Raw genomic sequence first — 14989 nt, 5'->3', positions numbered from 1 at the left:
CTCGAAAATGTCAATTCCCCGTGGGCCTTCCCGTTTTCCCCACCATGGGGTATAGGTACATAGGAATACGCGGTCAGCGCGGAGTCTGGTGCTTTCTTCAGGAAATAGTCAGCGGCTTGCATCGCGGGCTTTCCAGCGTGGCGCAACAACATGGCGGCGAAATATTGAATAATTGTTCTTCTTTCGGGAAGGAATTGAACGAAGTTCTTCCATCAAAAGATCATGTGAAACCATAAAGCGATGGCAAGGAGAAAACTTACGTGATAAAATTTGGTGTTAAACTGTGTTGCATGTGAGTACTATCCAGTCTTTTCATGCGACATTTCTCGTAAAGCTCATTGTAAGCTAATTTCAAATTACATTTGTATGCGTTTATTTGTAAGCTTGATGATTTCCTAGAAGTACAGGTAATTGTGAGGAGATCACTATAAAGTAGATGAGAGGTAACGCTCGGACACTGTGTATCTACCGGTCTATACCTTTGGATTGACAAATGTCTTGATATCAGTGATGTTTGTCCGATCTTGAACCTCCAATCCACTGCTCGAATGAAATTGTACACCGCATGCATATCATTGTGCCTACCATTCATATTACAGGCATTTACATGACCATCTTCATACTGTATATGCATGAACATGCACAGGCTTCGTGATTACAATATTTTATTGCAAGGACTAATCCCATTTTTCCATCAGCCTTACTGTCTCTTTCTCGTACTAAAAATATATATTTTTCTCAGAGCAATAACCTTCACATGCAAGATGCCATCTTGCGATTTGGAAGTATGCGACATTGAAGATGCCATAGGGAAAGATGACCTGACACCTAATGATCGCATCACTCCGCGAGGTGCTGTCCTTCCTAAGGCAAGAGTTAGATCTACAAGGAATGGCGTGAACGAAACTCCAGTAGGTGACAGCATTATACCTGGCACACAGAAGATCTATGTCAGAACCTGGGGATGTTCCCATAATAACAGTGATGGTGAATATATGGCAGGGCAATTAGCAGCCTTTGGTTATAAAATTACAGGTACTGTGATCAAAGACAAATTTTAAACCCCAAATGTCTAAAGCATACATGTACATGTAAAGACAAGATTATGTCAACTCAGATCATGAAGCATTGTATGGTCAAAATATTGATTAATGATTTTCAACCAAACCAGAGAGATTTAAATGATAAAGTACTGGTGGCCATGTAATATTGTTAATGTCATTCAGTATGGCGGCAATGGTGGCACATGAAAACCAAGAATAATGGGTTGAGTGTACACTGTACACTGTGAATCATATGTGGTTTGCAACCGCCTTGAAAAGTTAAGGGAAAAAAAATTTCTAGTTCTTTGAAATATCCTGAATATTGAAAACTGTTTGAATTAGACCACCGGCCTTTAAAAGGCCATTCTATTTTGAAGAAGTTATGTTTTCCTGCTTCAAATGTTCTTGAATCTAAACCAGAAGTTGATAAATGTACATTATACTTGTTGTGTCATGGATTTTTTTTTTCTCCAGTCAATTGATTTCAAGTTATTTCTTTTATTAACAAATGTTGAGTGTCCTTTGAGATTTATCCTTTCATTGAAAAGTCCATGAAACAAAAATATATATATATCTTCATTCATATCAAATGTGTTTGTATGAATGTGCGGTCATGTTAATTCAGTTGTCCTGTCACCTTTATTATTGATTAATAGTTTTGTCTTTTTTTGCCTTTTCTTTTTTTTTGTCTTCTTTTTTAGACGACTCGGAAGCAGCTGATCTGTGGCTTCTTAACAGCTGCACAGTAAAGAACCCTTCAGAAGATAACTTCAGAAATGCAATCAAAAGGGCACAAGAACTGGACAAGTACTTGGTTGTGGCCGGCTGTGTACCCCAAGGACAACCCAGGCACCAGTCAATCAAGGGGATCAGTGTGATAGGGGTATGTACCTTCTAATACATATCAATAAAACATTACAGCATTTACCTAAAAGATTAAGGACTGTTCAGGTGTGCATGAACTCTGTTTTACTTGTACATGTAAGTCTCAGAAACTCTGTAGACTTTGCTGTGGCAGTTACATGTAGTTGTTCACTGGCTTTGTCATTGTATTGTTCAATTCAGATCGAATGCATGTACTCCCGGTTCAAACTTGACTGGAGTTTATTGTTTTGTGTCATTTGGGATCACAGTGTCTTTCCCCAGTAGGTTCAAGGTCTGTTTAGGTACAGTCTGCATCGGGCTAGTGGCCCCTACATGTGCATACATGTGCAGCCAAAGCTTATCTTGGTTTTTGAGGCTTGAAGCAACTCAGGTCTAGTCCCCCTACCCCCTGGATGGGATGCTAGTCCATCGCAGGGCTACCCCCCAGCATTACATTTGCTGGTTGCCATTTAAGTTGTATTAATGCCAGGGATTCTTTCCCCACCAGGCAGGGGTTGTTTGAAAGGTGGATAGTGCTACATTGTAACCATTAGATAAAATTACTAACTATCCAGTGGATAGCGTGGTTTGTTTTCAAATTGTTAACACTTATCCACTGCATAGTGATACATGTATAGCTCATAGATACGTGTAGTGCCAGGGGTATATAAAATAATGGTTTTCAGGAATTGTAAAACAATTGACCCAATGCAGGAAAATGTTGTGATATACATTTACACTACATCGTATACATTGTAAAATGAGATGGTGGAAATTTTACTCTCGTCATTTTCTGTATTAATAATAATTATTATACACAACGACAACTGTAGGTGCAGCAAATTGACAGAGTGGTGGAAGTTGTAGAAGAGACTTTGAAAGGTGAAGTTGTTATTAATAATTTTATTTTTGTAATCTTTTACATGACAAGTTTTGTGTACAGTGTGTTGGTGTAGTTTTAATTGTGGCTGATTTTATTACTGTACTTTTAATATACGTTGTAATTATTTACAGGTCACACGGTTCGACTTCTTGGTCAAAAGAAAGTTGCCGGAAAAAAGGCTGGAGGAGCCCCACTTGACCTGCCTAAGATTCGTAAAAATCCCCTGATAGAAATTATAGCTATAAACACTGGGTAAGTGTCAAATACAAGTAATTGTACATAATCTCCAAACCTTATTACATCACAGTTTTAGCCAGGAGAACTTCAGGGGTTTCATTAAGGGTTGGGCTTCGGGCAAATTGACTGGCTGTGATGATGATTTTGGCTGCCTGGTTTGACCATCTATATGAATGTTACTCTAAGTTATAAAGAAGTTCAGTTCAAAAACTTTTGCCCAGCTGCTGAAAATATCAGTGAAAACCTTGGGAGTTGAGCCCACAGTCTTCCATGTCATGGTAAAGGCAAACATAATATATGACTAATTGGCTTATTGAACTAACCCTGAACAAGAGATCGCTACATGCTTGCACATGTACGTGTATCATTGTATGTAATCAAAGTTCAATTATTGTTTATGTGCTCAGTTGTTCATTACAGTATGTCAAATGAATACACATACTGCAAATTGTTCAATTACTTATTTTTTTTCTTTTTTATTGATGGAGCTGTCTAAACCAGTGTACTTACTGTAAGACAAAGCACGCTCGAGGAGATCTGGGAAGTTATCGACCTGAAGAGATTGTGGCGAGAGCCAAGCAAGCTTTTGAAGGTAAACCAGCGTTGGAAATAGCCATGTAACATTGTCCATTTATTGTTCTTGTACATTGTATTTTTGTCTATGTTTGACGTTTCTTAGCAAAAAGAAGAAGCTCTTGTTAAGATGTAGGGGCTGACTCCAAATTGAAAGGTGTTGATTCAAGCTTAGTGGATCATAAATGTGTTGTGTTTTTGTTCAAGCTACTGACAGTTCTTTTGCATTACCTCTTTCCACCATGGAGCAACCTGGTACATGAATGTAAATTATTTGAGGCAACCTGTCATGGACTAGTATCCGATCTAGGAAGTTTAGCAGACTAACCTGGAAGTCAGAAACTGGTGCAACTAGACACTAAAAAAGAGCTCTTAATAGAATTTCTTACGTAAACAATGTTGACTTTTTCAGTCCAGCTCATTTCCTCCCCCTAATAGAGAATTAACTATGCACACACATTTATAGATCTATGGTACATGTTTGTACATTGTACATGTATGCTCATTGTGCAGTCTTACATACTGTGTGGTAAATTTTGTGTTAGCACCTGATTGCATTCTGTCCATTGCTTGTTTCAGAGGGAGTAGTTGAGCTGTGGCTTACAAGTGAAGACACAGGAGCTTATGGCAGAGACATTGGCGTGACATTACCTGAGTTGCTATGGCAACTTGTGGAGGTGATTCCTGATGGAGCTATGATGAGGATTGGAATGACGAACCCACCATACATTCTGGAACACTTGGAGGTAAGCTGGTGACAGAGTATGTGTAAACATGTTAACAGACTGGGTACAAACGTGGAGATGCTTTCTTCTTGACTTTGTGTGTATGTTACAAGTCAGGAGTTTCAGGGTGAGCACTGAGCAACCTGACCAGCTGTTAGGATGATCTTTCTTTCCACTGGTTTGACCATCCAGAGGAAAGTCTTTCTTGTAAAGACGCTCAGTCCATACAATTTTGCCTGCCTGTCAAAACCATCTGCTCTCCTGCTAAAAATGTTAAAGAAACCCCTGTGCTAGTTTATGTTTTTGTGTATGCTACCATGTATGCATGGCTAGAAATGTTCAGAATTACACTTACATATAAAATGAGATCTAGCTTACATGTATCTCTTTTGTTCCAAATTTTTGAGTTACAATTATAAATTTGTTACAAAGTAGAATTTGTCCACTTATGACTGCTACTTTTTGCAATAGCTTTACTCCTTTGTCCAGTATTTGTTAAATAAATTTTTTTGTCAGCTTAATTGAAGCATTGTGTCTTCCATACACAATAATTATTGTACAATCATTTAGACCAGAACATACAGTAGGGACAAGTGATGAAAAAAGACCTTGTTTACCGAATTTAAGAAGTGTGTCTGTATCAGACAGAAATAATGCAGAGACCATGAGTTGTCACTCAAGGCTTGGTTTAATGATTACACATTCAAGCCATTTACCCTGTTCAAGATTTTGGTTAAAAATGAGGTCGGTCTCAGGGAATGACTTGACAAGTACACGATCCTCATGAAAACTGTAAAAAGGTGGGAAATGTCTGTTCATTCCTGGGGCTTGCTGTCCTCTCTGGAACAGATTGTCAATGTCTTTCTTTTGTCCTCAGGAAATGGCAAAAATACTAAACCATCCTCGAGTGTACAGTTTTCTACATGTTCCAGTTCAGAGTGCATCAGACAGTGTGCTTGCAGACATGAAAAGAGAATACTGTGCTGATGACTTCAGACATGTTGTGGACTTCTTAAAAGACAAGTTAGTGGTGTATCCAATTGTATACTGAAGTAGTCAGTTTCATTTATAATTATTATATATCAGCTCAAAATCCGATAAAAGCCTGCACATGGCTATTTGGTTAATTTTGCAAACAGTAGAAAATATACTTTTTTAGTTATTAATTTGTTTAGTGTCCACATTAATAAGTTATTTGGACAGTTCGACGTGCTATGTAATTTATGGGTAGTATGACTACGTTCTAGTCCAATTTAGAGATAACTGAATTAAGAAAAAATTCTCTAACTGCAAATTGGACTCAGCCTTTGCCTTGGCCAGGTTGGGCAACCGTCAAAATTTTTTTTTTTTTACATAATTATTATTATTATTTTTTTATTAGTTATTTTTAAAGCAGACAACATGTTGTTCAGTTACATACCGTAAATCCTCGAATTAGCGCCCGGGGCGTTTATTTCAAATTTAGGAGAAGATGGGGGGGAGGGGGGGGGGGGGCTTATTCAAGTGGGTGCTTATTTAATTTGTCCCAAATGGTTGCCTGACATGATCATTTTGATACATCATCAGCAAGTAAACAACAACAAAAGCTGTTTAGCGACATAAAAAGCTGATCCTATTAGAGTTTAAATCACGGTACTGTTAGTATTTAACGTGTTCAACGTGTTCAATTAACATGTTCACAAACTGAAACAATGTACAAATCTAATACTACACGATGAAAACTATGCAGCCTTTGTTGTCTCAGTACTCGTACACAAAATGATTATTCGAGGGGGGGGGGAGCTTATTCGAGGATTTTCGGTATACAAAGTGTATAAATAATCTATGTAACTTAATGTCTGCCCATTCTTTTTAGCCCTTATGGTTATTTTGGGCAGGCAGTACTCTATACTAATTTAATGTTTATTGTAATTATTTTATAAATTGTGAGTACAAATAAATGGTTGTTGTTGTTGTTGTTGTTGTTGTTGTTGTTGTATCTGAGCATGGTCATTTAAGGGCATGCACACATTACTGTTGTGGTCGGTAGGCAGATGTCCATTGACTCATCAACCTTCATTTCCTTTGACCAGCAGTCAAGCTTGGGTAGTAAGAAACAAAGACCCGAGCTACGAGATTGCTGAGTCATGGTCCTGGCCCTGGCCCTATTAAGCAAACGCTATGGTACATTAGTTGAAAACAAGTGTAGCACAATTTTAGTCATGGCAGGCTGCAACTCTCATCTCTTCAAGTTTTTGCAATGAAGTGCAAGACTGCAGCGGTAGAAGTAATTCATTTAATTACCACATGATTTTTTTTAGGGTGCCTGGGATCACCATAGCAACAGATGTAATATGTGGCTTCCCGACGGAGACATGGGAAGACTTTGAGGAGACAGTAGCATTGGTGGAGGAGTATAAATTCCCTAGTCTGTTTATCAACCAGTTCTACCCTCGCCCAGGAACACCTGCAGCAAGAATGAAGAGACTTCCCACAGAAGAGGTGCCTTTGCATGCATTACAGCATAACTGTGTTTCAATATTTCACCAATTTAAAAGTTTATTCGTGAGATGAATAAAGCTAATTTGTTTGTTTGGAAAAATATCCAGGTGAAAAAGCGAACAAGGGAGATTTCTAAAGTGTTTCACAGCTACCATCCTTATGATCACAAGGTAGGCACTGCTTTTCGTCTGTTTTTATGTTTTTTGTTGTTTGTTTGTTTGTTCGTGCTTTTTCCTCCCTCCTCCTCTCCCTTCATCCTCGTTTCCAGGGTCTCTCTCTCCCCGCCCCGCCCCCAAGAGGCGGGGCGAGAGGGACCCTGGGAACGAGGTTGCCCTCCCTTCTTGCCTCGATTTCGTTTCTTTCCTGCCTGTGGTTTGTTGACTAACCAGTGTGTAATTTTGTTTCCATTTCATATTTTAAAGGTTGGTGAACGACAAACAGTTCTGATAACGGAAGACGCAAAGGACCAGGCTCATTTCGTGGGCCATAACAAGTTTTATGATCAAGTAGGTCACGATCGATGTATGTCTTGTTTGTTTGTTTGTCTGTCGTTTTCTTCCCTTCTTTCCCAAGCCGTGGATGTCAATTTCTCTAGTTGTGGCACTTTTTGCAAGAAAACGGGGGCGACGTGCACCATTACAAGGCTCTTGATAATAAGCCAAACGAAACAATAGGTAAAGAACATAAACACTGCCTCAAGCCCTAACAACAAAAGAGGTGCAGATTAACAACAACGAATCAAACTAGAGGTTTTGTCTTGAGCTACCGAGAAAGCGTGCACATTGGGCTAACAAACAAACGAATAAATCTGGCCATTTGAGAGACTTTCAGTATCATTGTAGTGTTCGGCATTTGTCGTCCCTGTCGTCATCGAGATAGTCGACCACTTGCCGTCAACATCGGTCGTTTTCGTAAGCTGTCGGCCGACGTCGGCCACTTCGGTCATTATTCGTCGCAGGTTTCCGCTCGTTAGCCTATCATAATCGTCGAGTGTTGCTAACACGAAATATATGCAGTCTTGGAAAAAACATTATTTTCATTTGAAAGGAGCTCTTCTTTCACATCGTTCCATCTTTCTACCGACGATTCCTTTCTTTTAATATATGTTGCTATTTATTTTTCCTTTCCATATCTTAAGGTTCTTATTCACAAGAGTGAGGGTGACCTCATGGGTAAGATGGTGCAGGTAGAAATAACGTCGGCCGGCGAACACTTCCAAATGGCGCGCGTCCTGCGTGGTAGCGAGGTTCACTCACCCGGCCTGGTTGAGCCGCTACCAAAAGGTGCGGTCAGTGGCATTCGTAGTGAAAGTATCGCTCAGAAACAAGAAGGCCCTTGGAATCAGTGGACCAAAGCCGCAGTGGTCGTTCTATTGGCAGTTGTTCTAGCTGATGTGTTAAGACTTTTGTATTTATGGAGTAGTCAGTGAGATTAAGTAGCTCAAATGTAGTAATAATATTAATAACAAAAACGACACATTGTATTTTCATGTTGTAAGACATACAAAACTGGTTGAATGGTTATTGTGTATTCTGTGATTTAACATGATAAACAGACACCTTAACTGGCAATGCCTTTCTTTTTATTCTCTATTTTTTCTGTCTCTATTGTGACTCTTTTTCCGCCTTCTCATCAGCAAGCAGATTGGCCCGACATCATTACTTATTTATAAGCACCGAAGGGCAAATTTGGATGCGAACTCGCTTTGAGTAGCCGAAAATAATTGAGAAAATGCCGTTATTCGCCTACAAGGGACTGACAAAGCTTAAGTCACACCTAGCGTTTTGAACCCTTGTATGTGCATTTGTAGCCCCAAAATACGAATTTTTGTGAAGTTTTAAGTCTATCCTATTGCGTTCGCAAATTAGGAGCAAACGAAAGTCGGGGGAAGGTACAGTTAGGACAGTATAATGACAGCGTGATGTATGTAGTATCGCCTTACGACTATTCGCAAGGTTCTGTGGCTCCTTGTATTAAGTAAGCTTATCTTCGGCTTCCTGAACTATCAACTCGCAAATCTCGAGCTCGTAATCTAATTGTTAATTATGAACAGCTAACTTGTAAAAAATGTCTTTTTTCAATCAATTTGCTCCCTTGTTAAATCGTTTTCTTTCGTTATTTGTTGTTCTCTAGCATTATAAAGAAAATAAAAATTAAAACAAAAAATTACAACAATGTTTAAAAAGAAAAGAAAAAAACAAAATATGATGCCGGGACCAGGATTCGAACCTGGGTTACTGCGGCCACAACTCAGTGTCCTAACCACTAGACGATCGCGGCGAGCCACCGAGGAGGTGGATGAATGATAGAGGTAATTGTTTCAATTTTCGACCGTATAACTCGTAGCTGCTGAATTCCATACCAGTCTCTACGCATGACTGTGTTAGTGTCTCGCTGATTTGACGAGCTCTTAGGACGAGGCGTCCACATGCAAATTTTGGGATAATTCCTTGTGAGGGCCACAAGGAGAGAATTTTCGCGTTGGTATTTTTCCAAATCTGCCTCGCGTTGCGTGTTCCTCTTATTTTGGAATTCCCAACCCGAACACCTTATGCATTGCACACTCCACTCGGTCCAATTACTATCACTAAGAAACTTTGGAGAATTCCAAAATTGTAATTGGATACTGTTACTGGACACCCACGTGATTGCAGACCACCTGCGGGACAACTAGACGCTCTAAAGAAACAATCTGAGTTGATTTTTTTTTTAGTTAAGGTCGAAAATATTTTCTCTGCATCTTCACAAATTCGTGAATCAGATTTAGGTGGTTAATAAACCATCTCTGAGTCTTTATAAACTCAATCACAATTGATTTTATAATTTCCCTCACAGATACGGCGATACGGATACGGTATCTTTTTCTCAATCAATTCACTCCCTTCATTAAATCGTTTTCTTTCGTTATTTGTTGTTCTCTAGCATTATAAAGTAAGAAAATAAAAATTAAAACAATTACAACTGTTTAAAAAGAAAAGAAAAGAAAAAACAACACAACCAAAAAATAATGCCGGGACCAGGATTCGAACCTGGGTTACTGCGGCCACAACGCAGTGTCCTGACCACTAGACGATCGCGGCGAGCCACCGAGGAGGCGGATGAATGAGAGAGGTAATTATTGGAAGTAGTAACTATTCCCAGCAGGTACCGGCACACAATAGAGTTGATCCGTCGCTGTTTTGCAAAGTCAACGAACCAGATCTTGAAAATGAATAAGGAGTAACTAATGATGGGTTATCAGACGACTCGATTGAATAGATAGCTTTATTTTTGAGCACACGGAAAGACAAAGGAACTTATCCTCGAATAGGCTTTGATAGATTGTGCTGGGATAATTTTTGGTATAATTCGTCAATGCGAGCATACTTTTCATCGATTTTCTGACAAAAAAAAAAAAAAAATTATAGCATAATTTGCACCTTTTGGCCAGTTTTGCAGCACAAAATTGTCATTTACTGATCATGCAACCAATTGTTTAGGCCCGAGATCAGTGTTCAAGGCAAATTTAAGTAGCAAAATAATTTTTTGTCTGCTAATTGTCACATTCATGGGACCTGAGTCCCACGGGAAGTGACTCAGGACTCTTTCCATGGACTCAACGCATGCGCATAACTAGCTCGGCTACCCAGGATGACGTCCGCGACAGCGAATACATATAGTGACTGCATACAGTGAGGTACAAGTGTTTTCCATTTTCTTGTTTGTTGTATAGTTATTGGTGTTCTTACCAAATTTAAAACAAAAAGTAGAAGTATAATTTCTACATTTGTTTCTTCTAAAATTACCATAGTTTACAAAAACTAGCATAATCCTCAGCATAATTTTAGAAATATACGAGCACTGCTAGTAGCATATCATGCCACCTTTGCGAGCACAGCTTATCAAAGCCTATTCTCGAATACCCACTTTGAACTTCCTCTGTGCCCAAGTATTGATTTTATTTACCATTAAAGTAAATTTTCACAAGTAACGCCCTTTATTTACCTTACCTTTACCAAAAAAGAGCACACAACTTTCGAGGTCCTTTCATTTTTAGACACAAACGTACATTGCAAAGAATGGTGATGACTTCCAGCTTGAGCATGACTTCGAGGCTTTGCATGACTAGGCAAATTGTTCATACCCCTCCCATATGGTGACATTGAAAGCGCACCTCACTAAGGTGGAATTGTCCCCTCCTGGAGGACACAAAAAGAATTAAATTATCCGGGGTATACCCGGGGTGGTGTTCATGTCTAGATTTAATCGATAAATGACATCATCATGACCGATATTGAAAACATCGGTGAAGGCCGACCAGAAAAATGTACGGGATACGGCATCAAATACTAACATGAACAAAATGTATGAATTGAAATGTGAGCACCAGCGGTAGGAAAATGTTACAGTTTGCTTTTCCAATTTTTATCCCGTTTATGTAACTGGTTTGTAGTAGCTGACATTTTGCTTGGGAACGAAGATGAGCTTAATTTAATTAATTCTGCTAAAGTTTGCTTGTCCTCTTTACTTCTTTTTTTCTCATCAGGCTCTTTGACACTTCTATAAATATATATTATTAGACGAAAATGGTCAATGACTTTGCATTTTAGTTTGCAACTTTTTCACTGCAAAACATTACCGGTCTAGATGCCGGTCTAGATGGGAAAATACAGACCGCTTACAATCATGATATCGATTTCCGCCAATCAAATTCGTGAATTTTGTAGTTTCCGGTCCTCGTGAGAGAGAACCATATAATAAGTCGAATTAAGTATCTTAAAAATACTTTGACTTTTAAGACTGTTACTGTGGTTGCTCTCACTTATTTCAGAGAGCTATGCTTCCCTCTTACCCTCTTCATCCCCCTCCACTCCACTTCTCGCGTTTAAAATTGTTCCGATCCGGCTCAAGCCAGGTTATTACTCTGGGGGAGAGGAAGGGGGTTCGTACATAGACAATATTATTAATGAAATCCTTTTTTCCATTATGGTTATGTTAACGCAATCAGGAGCTCTGCTTCTAGGCTTGGCTAAATCTGTATCATATTTATGTACAGAAACCTGGAAAAATCTCCGACGGAATGTGAGCTCAATTGTGAATTTCTGTCCATCATTAATTTCGATGGAAAAAATGCAGAGTAAAAGCAAAAACGATGAACTTTATTGACAATTTTTGGTAATTGACAAGCATAATGCAAAAGAGTTTTTAAAATACAAAATAACACATACCAGATGATACAACAGCAGAAGTGAAGGGTATATTAATAGGTACAAGTTAAAAAGGCTTAAAGCAAATATTACGCATGTCAGTGTAATGGCAAGAGATCCGCGCTGCAGGTAGGGATGGAAATACTGGGAAGCTGGTAAAGGAGATAGTTTAATCTCAACGGCTGCAATTCTCCTGCAGAGTTGTCAGGAGTTATTTTGGCCACATACAAACTACCTTTAAATGGTAGGAGACCTGAAAATAACAGTTTAATAAGATAGAAAAACACCAAAGAGATAATAATAAACCATAAATGGATAAGGATGGTTAAGGATGAGGAAGATTAACACGGATTACAAACGACGAATTTGAAAAATTGAGGCTAAACTTTTCAATATGTGATATGCGCAAACCGTGGCGTGGCTCCTTTAAAGGCTATCCCACTGCTTTCGAAAATTAGGAACCAGTGAAAGTCGGGAGGAGGTACAATTAGGACTGTATTCTTGGCTTGCACTGTCATGCAGTAGAAAAATATAATTCGAAAACCATTCAGTGGATAAAGTCAAAAAATTGTGATGTTGTAAGAGATTGGAAAAGAAGGCACTTCAGCAAATTTTAAGTCTGCGTTTTCCCAAACTTCAGATATTCGTCGAAATATTTTGCACAAATTTACAGAGCCCAGTATGGAGCTGCCATGTTGGTGTACCTCTGTGGTACACCGACATGATGGCCGGAAAATAGTATCACTATGCGACGTTTTGCAAGGTTCCGGCTGTGGGTCCCTGTATTAAGTTAGCTTATCTTCGGCTTCCTTAAGTACCAAGTCAGAAATCTCGAGCTCGTAATCTAATCGTTAATTATGAACAGCTAACTTGTAAAAGATATGTCTTTTTCAATCAATTCACTCCCTTTATTAACTTTATTAACCAAGAATGTAAGAGTTCGCCTTTTCAGCCGAAATTTTGCTCATTCCAGACGCAAATAGGTCAATTAGATAGATTCATAGGGAAAGAAGAAAGTTTGAAATCAAATTGTGGTTTTCTTTAACCCTTAAACTGGCAAATGTACTCTAATACTGTTTTCTTTACCGTTAACTCGGTTTTTTGGCTGCCACTACCCTGGATTGGCCTCAACTTTGCTGAAAAAGCGATTTCTTACCGAGCAACAAGATTTTCCTGAGGATTAGGTACCAAGATGTACAATGTTTTGCTTTGGATCATGCTGGCCTGATCCGATTTTGTTTTACTTAGCCTTTTCCTTTCCTTTTTGTCGCCTTTTTTTACTCTTGCTAGCTTTTGCTCTTCATATCCTTTCTGACAGCCCTAAAAAGGTCGGTGTTGTTTATGTTTGAAGTCTGGAAATGAAACCTTGATCGATTTTAGGTTGAACGGGCCATTTCACCACCTATTTTTCACCAAAACCTGCTCGCCTTTTTCTCAAGTAGCCACGTAAGAATGCGGTTGATATCCAAAACGGACAGTTGTGCAGATAGATCTATCCTACCTCTATTATCTGTTTATCAAGAATAACCTATTGACGCCTAAATCGATGACGCCACAAGTGGTAAAAAGTGCATGACCCCTCAGCGTACGAAAACGTACGATTGCCATTTCTTTCGTTATTTCTGGTATTGTTGTTGTTGTTATCTAGCATTATAAATTAAAAAATAATATTAATAATAATTTTTTTTGCTAATAATAATGTTTATTAGTGGCTTATAAAAAGTTACAACTGTAAAAATTCTTAGGACAATATATATGTCAGGGAAATACTAACTTACAAACGAATTACAAATTACACTCATTCTTTACAACCCTTATAAATTTGTCTATTATCATTTGTCGAAAAAAATTTAAATAAGAATAGTAAAAAATACTCTACACATTTAAATGGCAAAAACTCTACTTTAAAAATACACTGTAGCTATATCCAGGTCCACTTCTTGGCTCAGTGTCCGTGGCTTCGGCTAGAGTTCCCCACAAATAGCATTCTCAATTGCCTTAACGAATATTTGCATGTCCTTTTTCGATATCTAAATCAATGTCCGACAGTTCTAGGTGGACTCTCCTAGGAGTTCGCGAGCCTCTTAAACAAAGTAACGCTGATCTCAGCAGCGCAAAAGATACTCTTGCCCTAATCCATGACATGGTAGTCGCATAACTTTCGCCCTTCTTTGTAGCAACTAACTCAGCAAGTCTACTATGATATCGATTACATTCCACTGCCATTCCACCCGTCGTGCTAAAAACTAATGGCGTGAATGTAGCTTGCTCTACTTCTAACTCACGGCTGGCAGCGGGTGCTTTTCTTAAGTACCGCCACACAATACAGTTGATCCGTCGCTGTTTTGCAAAGTCAACGAACCAGATCTTCAAAATGAAGTATTTGATGATGGGTTATAAGGCGACTTGATTGAATAGATAGCTTTATTTTGGAGCACATGGGAAGAGAAAGTAACTTTTCTTCGAATACCCACTTTGAACTTTTTTCTGTGCTCAAGTATTGATTTTTTATACCATTTTCAAACTCATTAATTATTCATCAAGTTACAACAAAGAAAATCACAACCGTGAAGGAAGGATACCCGGTCTTAAAGTGCAAGTGACATGAAAAATAATTTCTGCTTATTTCAAAGGCCTTTCAAAATACAGAAGAATGGCGTTTTTCTTTTTGAAATATCTTTCTTCGCTTTAGAGTTATTGACGTTTTTGTATTATGCAAATATAATTAGATTGGGTGGGGTAGATCGTTCTTGGTTTAAGACAAAAACTGGGAATTTCAGTTTTTATTAAGACAGCATCTGTTCCTTGAAGCTGTCGGAAAACTGTTTGCTTCTCGGGACGAAATTATGTCCACGGACAAATATCCGAGCATATTTTCGCGCCAAATGAAGACTATTGCATATTCATATTTCTGTAAAGAAGCGTGAAAAGAAAACAAAAACACCCCGACAGATTGTGAGCTCAATTGCGAATTTATTCGATGGGAAAAATGCAGAG

At 38.6% G+C, this 14989-nt stretch overlaps 1 protein-coding gene across 3 annotated transcripts; it reads left to right on the top strand.

The window, feature by feature from the left end:
- Positions 1-108: 108 nt before the first annotated feature.
- On the top strand, positions 109-8377 carry LOC110040381 (threonylcarbamoyladenosine tRNA methylthiotransferase-like). 3 transcript variants are annotated; one of them, XM_020745610.2, is made up of 12 exons: positions 109-243; positions 743-1035; positions 1745-1926; positions 2741-2789; positions 2922-3042; positions 3516-3619; positions 4180-4346; positions 5203-5348; positions 6626-6806; positions 6914-6976; positions 7229-7312; positions 7945-8377. In XM_020745610.2, exons 2-12 carry the CDS (start codon positions 765-767, stop codon positions 8233-8235), a joined length of 1659 nt encoding a protein of 552 aa, XP_020601269.2. In that variant the 5' UTR covers positions 109-243; positions 743-764; the 3' UTR covers positions 8236-8377. The 3 variants fall into 3 exon arrangements, with proteins under 3 accessions (XP_020601269.2, XP_020601267.2, XP_089139782.1); XM_020745608.2 differs by having other exon boundaries at positions 109-292; XM_089283656.1 differs by lacking the exon at positions 109-243 and having other exon boundaries at positions 618-1035.
- Positions 8378-14989: the final 6612 nt, after the last annotated feature.

Source organism: Orbicella faveolata, unplaced genomic scaffold (genome assembly GCF_042242905.1).
Source record: "Orbicella faveolata isolate gen_17 unplaced genomic scaffold, um_ofav_v1 contig_12, whole genome shotgun sequence".
In the NCBI taxonomy this organism is placed as follows: Eukaryota; Metazoa; Cnidaria; class Anthozoa; order Scleractinia; family Merulinidae; genus Orbicella; species Orbicella faveolata.
This window is presented reverse-complemented; position numbering and strand designations above follow the sequence as displayed.